This window comes from Carex rostrata, chromosome 17, assembly GCF_964058835.1.
Source record: "Carex rostrata chromosome 17, lpCarRost1.2, whole genome shotgun sequence".
Classification (NCBI taxonomy): Eukaryota; Viridiplantae; Streptophyta; class Magnoliopsida; order Poales; family Cyperaceae; genus Carex; species Carex rostrata.
This window is the reverse complement of record NC_135934.1, coordinates 6,545,795-6,557,606: the sequence shown is the minus strand read 5'-3', so window position 1 is coordinate 6,557,606 and position 11,812 is coordinate 6,545,795. Positions and strand designations below refer to the sequence as shown.

Below are 11,812 nucleotides of genomic sequence, written 5' to 3'. Positions count from 1 at the left end.
TTTATTAAGAATATATGACTTCAAAGTCTTCTAATTTATAACTAATTAATGAAAGAAACAAATTTTAGCCGGAGACTGATCCATATAACCTTAAGCTTGCTACTTTTAAGTAACAAAATTACTAACCAGTACTTCATATCATGAAAATATTATAATAATTATAATAAAAGATAAAAGATGTACCATCAAAAAAGAAAAAAGAAAAAAAAACAATTAGATATCAACTTTTAAGGTTTCTATATTTATATACCAAGACAAGTGTAGTATGGCATGCACTATGAGAATATTTCATACCGGATAGGTACTTCAATTATTCTAGAAACAATAAATTTTGACAATTCTCAGTAAACAACAATGTGTCATTCAATTATATACTAATGTCATTATCAGTAGGAGCCAAAGGAAACAAACTACATCTGACAATAAAATTAGAAACAATAAAATAAAAAACAATTGATAACAATAGCCGGGGAAAAAATGTACAGCCCTTTCCCTTTTTCAGAATTAACCCCCGGTTAATTAATTATGCCATCTATGACCTCCTCAACCCCCTCCCCCCCAACTCCTCCTAAAAACATAGAATTCAATAAACAGCCTATTAGAAATTCAACTGAACCAATTGGTTCATGACCCGGCCGGTGCAAGGCTAAGTTGCAGATCCAACCCGAATCCGTCATCTGATCGTACCGGCTCGGCCCCTGAACTTTGTCCAAATCTCACGACTGACCCGGCTGATGCAGCATGGACACGGTGTTGTTGCACCATGGAAGACGCGGGCTGCACCGCAGGCATCCGTCCAGCCGGAAACACACAGCCATGCGACATATGCACTGGCTGAGCAGTGGGCCCAACTGGCCTGGAGAAATACAACCAACCAGTAGGCCCTGCAGAGGGGTCCATGTGGAGCAGGTGAGGAGGCGGCGTAAAGGCAGAGACCATGGGGTTTGTCATCCCTGTGCGAGGGAATAGCAATCCACCGTTGGGTGATATGACACCCCGAGCCGAGGCCGCCTGTTGCATCTGTGCTCTTTTAAGCTGTTGCCGCTCTTTCTTATGCGCGTTCTGGTGACCACCTAGCGCTTGCGAGTTGGCGAATTCACGATAGCAATACTGGCACTCGTACTTTCGGGTGTCACCACTGGCACCAGAACCGCCAACTCCTGTGGTGGTTGTGGAGGAAGACGATGAGTCAGAACCTGCCACATGGCCTCCTTCGGTTGCTTCATCTTCAGTAACATGGAAGCCAAAGATCTTGATCTTTGTTGGGCTTGTCATGGGTTCTAACATATGTTGCAATAGAGAGTAGAGAGAGAAAGAAGGGGAAAGAGAGAGGAGGAATGGTGATATGTATGAGACTGTGAGAGAAGTGGGTGGGTGTATATATATAAGGAGATAATAAGAGAAGGTAGTTTAAGGAACCGAGACTGGAAGAGAACAGAGATACAAGGGAGATGAGATAATTTGAGATGATTTTTTTTTTTTTTTTCGTTTTTCTTTTCTTGTTTCCTTTTGTTTTGTTTATACGTACACAGGTGGTCAGTTGGAATAAGATATTATCATTGGAAGGAAAAGAGATAGAGAGAGAAATTAAGAGATAGAGAGAGACATGCATAGACAGAAGAGAGGCCCGGATTGCGCTTGTCTTGGCTCTTGTTGTGGCATTATTATATAGGAAAGGTGGTGTATAAACAAATGAAATACTAGGGTAGTAGTATATTATATATATATATATATTGTGTGTAGTTTGGAAGGCTTAATATGTTATTATGTAGTGAGTATGATTGGATTTATTGGTGTTAGCAGAGGGAGAATGGCCATGTGAGAGAGTTAGTGGGTGCCACTTAAGCCTTAGACACACAACTAATGGTGCTAGCCATGTGGGGGGTGTGCTCCCCATTTTTTGTATAATCAAAATTTCCTTTTGTTAATTATTGTTTATAGTGTTCTTTCAGCACCTACATTTTTGGATTTTGTGGATTTAATATTATCTTTAATTATATAATTGAACTAAGACACCAATTTAGCCTGCATCAAGTGCTGTGTATTGTACTTTTCTATAGCAATTATTGTTCAAATGATTCTAATTAATCTAGCGTCACACTCGCTTAATTTGTCCACTATAACTGGAATTAGTATCTAATTAATCTTGATATTAATATTCATAACATGATGCAATATTAAATTATATTGTAGATCTCTTGATCTTAAGCACATCAAGGGTACATATGTTTAGTTAATTGATGTGTATTTCCTTATTAATACATGCATCTTAATATAATTAAGCAATACAAGACAAGATCCCATATTCAAATTTAAAGCACCTTTCAAAAGTAAAGTTAACGTCTAACTTGGGGTTTTATGTGGGGGCACATGAACATTATTATTTTTGGTATGACCATTAGCAGCATCATAAATTTGATAAAGTATACTCAACATACACTCAAAAGAAATTTTGATAACACATGCATGAAGTAGTGCCAAATTTTGTACCAATTGTTGAATCTTACTCACTGGATATTTTATTAAGCCTCTAGATGAATGTTAAGAAACTTGAAGAGACATGTAAAACGGCAAAGATATGGCCTTTGTTCTCACCTAACAAGATTTAGCATTAAGTTTTAGTAATGGTTCAAGTGGCATCCTTAAAAAGGGTTATATATATATAGAACTAGAAGGACATTTTAGTTTAAATATATCTAATTACATACTAAACATAATTCAAGCCTTATTAGTGATTTCATAAGCTAGACCGTTTAATTTTAAAATGTAATTCTAGCATATATACATCTAATATTATTGTACATCAATTTGATCTTTCAATATTAATCGTTAAAAAATATATATCAAAATTACTGTGTTCCTAATAGTGTGCATGACAAATTTGATTTTGAATTAGTTTAATTGGTTCTTACATCATAAAAGTCATTAAAAGTCCACCGTTAAAAAAACTAAAATTGTTTGATGGAAGACTAAACCATTATCAATTAATTAATACACGCGCTATCTAAAAATTAATAATGTAACTACAAATTTAATTTCAAACTTGAATTATATTTGAAGATATATATATATGTATGCTAGAACTACACAACTTTTAGATTGTAATATATATATTTGCAACTCAGACATGGAAATTTTTTTGGGTTGTGCTCCATAAATTTTTTTCTCTTGCACAAGAGAAGGGAAGGATATTAGAGGATCCAGATTCATTTTAGTATAAAGTCAAGTGATCAAAATTAGAAGGTTAATAAATTAATTTTAATATATTCATTTTTTGAACGTTTTTTTTACCACTTAACTCTATGCAAAATTAATTTCAAATTTTTTTTTTTTTACAAGTAGACGCATCACTCATACAGTAGACGGATTTTAACGGTTCAGATTCATCGTTTAAAGCCAATTCGATGTATTTTAGACTTGAGTTCACCAAGGAGCTTGATGAACTCGAGAACAGAGACTAGTTCTACTCATTATTAGTTCCCTCCTCTCCCTTCTAGTAGTGGAGCAATGTTCCATTTCTAATATTTTCCTTCCCAGTATCTATTTTTGTTTAACCTTTTAAACGGCCTATATTTTTGGTAAGGACCCCCAGTTGTTATATATTTTCAGTTTTTTTAAATTGAACAGAGCATAAATTTTACAATTATATCTAGTGCAAAAAATCAATTATCATAAATTCTAAGGGTTTATCTTTTATTTAAGACAAAAAATGGATATAATTATATTGTACAGACTTTAATCCAAGCAAAATAAAAAATAATATTATATATGAAGATTAAATTTGAATTTGAACAACATAGAAAACCAATAGTTATCTAATTATTCTATCCAATAAGCACATGTCAGTTACTATATATGCATAAATAGGCTTCTAGTTCAGAGTTCCACTTCCAAATAAAAATAAGCTGGATCAGATATGGATAATATTTGGCGAATCTCTAAACGTCAAGATGGGGTAATTTTGACAAAATGAAAAGGAGTCCCACCTGCCTGTATCTATATCTATGTATCACGGTACAAGAATAGATTGCAATGGAGAGAGAAAAGAAGGTTCTTTTCTTGTTTGTTGGAGTTCATCACCCCTTTTGGGGGACTAATTGCCAATTATGGTCAATGCCCTCTAATGCCACCAATTGAGACCTCTATGGCCTATATGCATTTCTTTCTCTCTCTCTCTCTCTGTGCATTTCTTACTTGTGGGCCAGCAACCCAACAACCAGTCCACTAATCAATAGGTAGCACAAACACTTAACAAAGCTTATTTGTCAAGGTAAAGGATCTATTATAATAACCTATGTGTAGGTTTTTGATCTCTCCATTTGAAACCGAATTTTTTATTTATAGAAATTCATTAGAAATATTTTCGAGAACATGATTGATGGTTTTTATTTTTTGATTACATAGAAGGAACAAAATAATTGATTTAGTTCCTTTGGTTTGTCACACTGATCCGGATTATAAATATATTCATATTTATAAATTAGTCTAAAAGAACTGAATCATTCGAAAAACAGAAGCCATTAATCTTGTTTCCTGAATAATATTTAATGATTTTTTATAAATAAAAAATTATGCATTTGAAAAGAAATTCATATCACCTATATTAACGTACCGTTTGAGTTTAAATATGATTTGTTCCTTACATATTAGCACGAATATGCAAGGAACCTTGTTTATTACAGGCGTGGGTCAGATTAGCTCGAAAATTGATCGAAGTATCGGACGATGCGGAGTTAAACTTAAACTGTGCATTGAAAGGAGGGGTTGGGGTCTTGTCAGTTGTCAATCTGAGAGAATGGAGTTCTCCAGTAGTTAAGGAGTGGAGAAGAGAAGAGGCATAGGTGGTTTAGTTTAGTTGATGATTTTTTCTTGAGAGTGAGTGCTAGGTATGATTGAAGAGGGAAGATGCTGTCTGAGGCAATAATCAAATTGGGAAGATGGAAGTGCATGATAGTACATGCTTTGCCTGACAAAAGTTGGCGCACTTTACGGACATCAGTGCCAGTGATCAGTAAAGTACAATACAAATATACTACCAGTACCATACAGACATTGGATCAGCATCTGTTCTGAAAAAAATTACTGTCACATATATAAACCTATTCTGACACAGGCGACATTCCTGCATCATTTATTTTCTGTTTCAAAAATCAAAACCAGTACGGCCCTTTTATTCAATTGGGCTCTGTTTTACGTACCATGTGCTCTTCCTCTCTTTCCTTTTCTTTTTAGTTTTCCCTTGTTGTATATGTTTCTAAGATCTGTTTCATTAGAACATGCCACACAAAACCTGTTTGGTCTATTTTTTAACAACTTTCTATTGCAATAAATATTCAGTAATAATATGCTGCCCTTATTTGTGATAAAGATTTTAACAAAGTAGTTTTGACTTCATGCAGCGAACGAACCATATGTGGCACTGTTTTTATTCTATAGTCAGTGCACTGCATGAAGCCAAAACTACTCTGTTAAAATCTTTACCCTTATTTGATTGACAAGAATTTACATTTTTATTTATTGTTTTAAGTATTTTCTCAAAGGAGCACTATTTATTTGGGATGGTGAAGTATACAGTTATCTCGAAAATATCCATGATATATTACTGTCAAGCAAATAAATTATATAATATCATCATTTAGCCAAAAGTATAAGTGCAAATAAACTTTCCAATTTCTTCAAAAAACATGTATATGAAATTAAGTATATAAACATCGAACAATATGAATACAGTAAAAATATTTGCTATCAAACAAATAAAGTTTCCAAAAAAATGAAATTCGAAAGTAAAATACAATCAATGATTTGTTATCGATTTCTAATTCTAAGGCAATGATGCATCAAATTTTCCAAAATTATAAATCGAGCTTAATTATCTCTTTAAGTATATTTCTTAGTGTAAGCTTGTAAAAATATCATCTTCAGTCTCTTAATCTTAATTCCGTATCAAATGACATAATAAATGATTTCGCTAAGATGAAAAAACAGACGGGTCATATTTCTTAATTGACAAATGCTTCACTACTCCACTGGTATATTTTTTCGGACAGATACATCTTTTATTTCAGATCATTTAGAATTAGATTTTGTACTCACACGATATCATGTACCCATCAAAATTGTACTCAAACTATATATGGCATGTGATTATTGATCATCAGGTGTAAGTTTATGTTCTTAAACAGCTTGCTTTAATTAGAAATAAATGTATCATTAACTTGAGGGGCAGATACAAGGCAAGAGATGGTGTCAATTGTGGGTGCACAGAACTGGTAACTCAAATCAGAGAAGCCTACGGGGATCATCGGATTCTACACTGAAGATAAAGGACAGTGATGTGCTGGTCATTATTTGTATTTGTTGATTTCTTCTGAAAGTCATGGTCATGTTTCATGTAATAAAAATTATTAAGCTGAAAGGCTTTTCAGGTGTTGTGGTAAAGGGATGGAATTGAGAGTAAAGGAAGTTACAGTTTTGTTATGATTTAATAAGGTATTGGTACATGGCAATGTGCAGGGTTTTGTTTGTGATATATTTGTGACAGTGTAAAATGGTACTTTCTGGTAATAGAAAACAGGCAATAGAATTTATATCACTTCCGAAAGTACTAATTAACTAGCTAGTTCGTTTTGTGAATATTTTCACAAAATTTAACGGCTCGATTCAATTCAGGATTTGACAATATTGGTACATTGACAATTGAAAAGTGTTAATTTGAATAAAAGGAAGATATATACATGACAAATATTATAAGAGAACTCAATACCGCCACATATACCAGCCTATGTTTATCACTGCTACGAGTCTCAGAGAAGTCAGGTCAAGGAACTTTAGTAAAGCATTAAAGCATTGAGTTTTTTGTACCAAGAATTTACCAATGCTTTGACCAGAACTCCCTAGCACCAGCATCCGTACTGCCTCGACTCCTTGCCCCAGAACCGAATTAATCTGAAAAAAAATATATTAGTTCAAGTCATGCCAGGCTACAAATAGATTTTCTGTTAGATGAAATTATTCCTGTAAAATGATTTTAACAAGAAGATGTTTATATATACCTGTTGGCTGTCCTCAGAGCTGAATGTGTTTAATTACTATAAAAGATTAAAAAATAAATTTGAAAAAAAAAATATTGAAGGTTCTTATGCATAGGTTAGGAAATTATGGCAATATCCAGATCCTCTGTCAAACTCTTCACACTGCAATGAAAGCTTATTATTAAGTAATTGAAGGACAATTATGACCGGGTGGTGCAAAAAAAAAACAGTTTCGCCACCTTTGCAAATAAACTTTCACAGAATACATAGTTACATATACTTTGGAATTGTTGTACTGACTCCGCTCAGAACAGGTTGATTACAGTACCAGTATCAGTGTGTGTATGGTACTATGGAATGGTTGTATTGACTCAGCTCAGAACAGGTTGATTACAGTACCAGTATCAGTGTGTGTGTGGTGGGGTCGGGATCCCCAAGGTAAATCAAATTTTAAGTTTAAAATACCAGACCGTCCGATCAATATCTTGATCAATCTGAGCTAATTTGAAAATTCACGGGGGGCCACATTAATATTCGTGCCGATAGGAACAAACGGTCCGGATTAAAACTCGAATTTGATTTACTTTACAGGATCTGAACTCGTGTATGGTGCAACAAATTGCTCATTGAGATGGCCCTTACCGCTCTTTAATTGCATAAATTCTCATGAACCCGTTTGGCAAACTCATAATTATCATATACCTGACACATTACGTATACAGATTTTAACAGAGCAGTTTTGGCTTCATGCAACCCACGAACTATATGCAGAGTTGTTTTGATCATATAATATGTGCGTTATATGAAGTCAAAACTGCTTTGTTAAAGTCTTTACCTCATTACAACACAACAAATTAATCCTTAAGGCATGAGACAATTGTCATTTTAGTAGGAACACATGCATATGAAATTTGATATTTATAGTTGGGTTGGTCATTGATTTTCAAATTGGGTCGTTAGTGGGCCGCGCGTTAACTTTTAGACCGTTTATTTTGTCTCTTTTCTGTTTGAGGTTGTGAGTTGTAACTTTTGATTTTGTTGGATACTGTTTGGGGAAGTTTAATGGGCCTTTACGGACCAGTATATGTTCTTTCTTGTGAGGCCTCAAAAACTAGTGAAGTTACCTGATGTTTTGTAAATTTGTATTTTAGAATTCATAAAAGATGTTGGAGAATTTGTATTTTAGAATACATAAAAGATGTTGGAGCACTGATGTACTCGAACTGCAAAAGGAGAAGTGGTGATTTTATGAAAAAAAAATAAAAAAATAGTCATATATTAATATTTCTTTGTTTTCTATTGTTTGAATTTCATATCACTTTCAAATAAAAAAAACCCATAGCAGTCTCAAAATTTTTCTAATTACTATTCCAATAAATCAAAATTAAACTACCACCACCCATATCTTCAAATTTCAAATTTTACCACCTACATACTTCCAGGAAGCACACCAAATTATTTATTTTTTTGGTTTTTTATTTTTTGGTGAGTATCCTCAACAAGTGCACCAATTTTTTTTTTTAGTTTTGTTCTTTTTCTACTTATAATTTGTAGTATAAAACATTGATCAGATTGTGTGTATAATTTGCAAGGTTCTAAATACTGATTATCGCGTCATCGCGGAAAGGCTAAAAAAAAAGCTATAGCGAATAGTGTAGCTATAGCAAAAGCTATCCTACATAGTTTTTTTTTAATTATATTTATATTTCTACTAATTTTCGACATTATCTAAAGTCTCATACAACAATATGCCAATAAGTAATGCAAAATTAATTAAGAAATTATAATATTCATATTAAAGTCTAAATTGCTATTCGAAATATCCCTAATAAGATAACAAATTATCTATTTTTTCTATTCAAAATAACCTAAGCATCATGACATAAACTATATATCATTTTCTATTAAAAAAAATATAAATATCATGACATAAACTATCTATCTTTTTCTATTTAAAAACAAAAACAATCTAGATCTTAAAAAACATTAATCCTTGAAATAAATTTTCAGTTTGGGCCTTTAAATAAAACATATGTAGCATAGAATGTAGCGCAAATAGCGGACCACTATTACCACTTCAGCGGTCGTAGTTAAAATAGCGCACTTTTATTCAATAGCTTAGCATTGAAGGTTCAAAAACGCCTTGGTATTGCTATAGCGCTCTATTTAGAACAATGATAATTTGTAGAAATTTGTACACCAACTTACTTGGTACAAAATATTGTTTATATTGTGCGTATAAATTGTTGTAGTAATTTTTTGTTCAAATTTAGTACATGATTTTTTTTGTTAAACAAGTGTGTTTTATTTTCTACAATTTCATCGTCAAGTTTTATGTGTACATATAATTTTAAATACTACAAAAAATAAATAGAACAGAACATACAACATTTAGTCCAAAAATTTCAAACAAAACATAACTAAAAAAAATATTCGGTGCGCTTTCTGCAGATACACAGTTACACACCAATAAAAAAATTAAAAAAAAATTGGTTTGATGTGCATCTCTAGCTTACTCACTAAATTTTTTGATATGCGTTCTCAGAGGAATTTGTTTTAGAAACCATAAATAAAAAAACAAAAATTTATCAAACTAACTTGATTGCTTTGGTTTTTATAAAAACCATAAAAACCGAAATGCTATTTTGGTCTGAAATTTTTTTTTTTGAGACCGAGATACCATTTTGTTTCGAGCCATTTTTACATATTATGATAAAAAAAAAATAATGTAAAAACTTGTGAAAACACTTCAGATCGAGATGCCATTTCGATTCTGAAAAATAAAATATCAGGCCGAAATGATATCTCAGTTCTTATTGTTTTGTAAAAATCAAGACAATCAAGTTGGTTTGGTAATTTTTTTTTTTATTTATGGTTTTTAAAAAAATTTCTTCTCAGACTGTTATGAGAGATAAGATTTGAAATCTGAAATTTAAGTGATGTTCGTTTAATTTTAAATTATTAGTGTTAACTAAAAAATTTCAACTTATAGTTATAGACCATAGGTAGCATGAAGTTGACGAGACACTGGACCCTCCTCTCACATGGAATTTTTTTGATAAACCATAATTAAAAAAATTATTTTTACTAATCCAGCATGATTGTTTTTTTTTTTTTTTCAAAAACCACAAAGATCGGAGGAGCCCTCCGGTCTAACTTTTTTCCTTTCCTCAAGACCGGAGGAGCCATCCGGTCTCAATATATATATATAGTTTTTTACTTTTTCCACTTTTTCCCGTGCAGCGATCTGTGTAGCATCTCTATTTTTTATGTATATATAATATATGTATATGTGTATGTATAATATATGTATATATAATATATGTATATGTATATATATGTAGAGTTAGGCTGGGGTGCTATGGATAGCATAGTGGTCTCTATACTACGGCTCAATATTCGAGTTTTAAAAATCCAAACGGTCGATCCGAACCGTTCATCTTATTCTCCATATTAATATCTGCTTGGAGACCAAATTTTACATTTTTCTGAATTTTTTTACTATTTATTAAGTATTTTACAAAATTGTTGATCCAACGGTGGCTGCACAAAACAGTAAAACCGTTGGATTAGCTATTTTCAAAGTGGCTTAATAAATAGTAAAAAAATTCAGAAAATTATAAAATTTGGTCTCCAAGCAGATATTAATATGGAGAATAAGATGAACGGTTCGGATCGACCGTTTAGATTTTGAAACTTGAATATTGAGCCGTAGCATAGAGGCCACTATGCTATCCATAGCACCCCAGCCTAACTCTATATATGTATATATAATATAATATAATATAATATATGTATATAAGTATATAAGTATATATGTATATATGTGTGTATATATCAACATCGCTATATTCAGACTGTTGAATTTTGTACTCATCATAAAAAATAGTAAAAATTTTTTTTAAAAAATATAAAATTTTATCTACAAGCATATTTTAGCATAACTATTATGTTGAACGGTTCGGATCGACAATTTGAACTTTGAAAGCGAAGATATAAAATATGAGGTATGAAAAAGATGAGTTATTAGAACCCTACTCATTATACATATATTAAACATACACTACACATATATTATATATACATAAAATAAGAGATGCTACACAGATAGCCGCATAGAAAAAAGTGGAAAAAAGTGAAAAAAAGTGAAAAAAGTACAAAAAAAAAAAAAAAAAAAATTGGGACCGGACCAAGGCTCCGGTCTTAAAGAATAAATTTTGTTGGGATATTAGTGGGATCTTCTGTGGCTTCTATTAAATTTTGAAATAAAAATAGAGAGATCGGAGGGCTCCTCCGGTCTTGAGGAAAGAAAAAAAGTGAGACCGGAGAGCTCCTCCGATCCTTCTGATTTTTGAAAAAAAAAACAATCATACTAGATTAATAAAAATAATTTTTTTAATGATGGTTTATCAAAAAAAATTCTCTCACATGTGCACCTGGCAGATAAACAAATAGGAAATGGAAACTCTCTCTCTCTCTGACAACTGTCCTCTGGATGACTGAATATTTGTCATTTTCCCACTTATAGTCTGTCACTCTACTACTTACGGAATGAGATTCTGTATTCTTCAAAATCTCTACTATTGCATGCTCTTCTCTTCATCTCTCTCTCTGTCTACTCTTCTTTGATGAGAAAGAGACAAAAAAATAGCAAACTTCTGCTTTTCTCAGTAGAAAAGCAGCGCATGTTGATCCACTATTTACCTCCACGCTCTCCTACGGGTTTCTCCTCCAAAAATAATATAATGCATTTCGGATTTCTTGAGTCTGACTTAATGTGT

General features: G+C 32.3%; 1 protein-coding gene across 1 annotated transcript; it reads right to left on the bottom strand.

Moving 5' to 3' along the window:
- Positions 1–345: 345 nt before the first annotated feature.
- LOC144568293 (C2H2 and C2HC zinc fingers superfamily protein) lies at positions 346–1,712 on the bottom strand. The gene has a single exon (XM_078318591.1). The coding sequence runs from the start codon at positions 1,285–1,287 to the stop codon at positions 625–627; it is 663 nt and encodes a 220-aa protein (XP_078174717.1). The 5' UTR covers positions 1,288–1,712; the 3' UTR covers positions 346–624.
- Between the last annotated feature and the right edge of the window lie 10,100 nt (positions 1,713–11,812).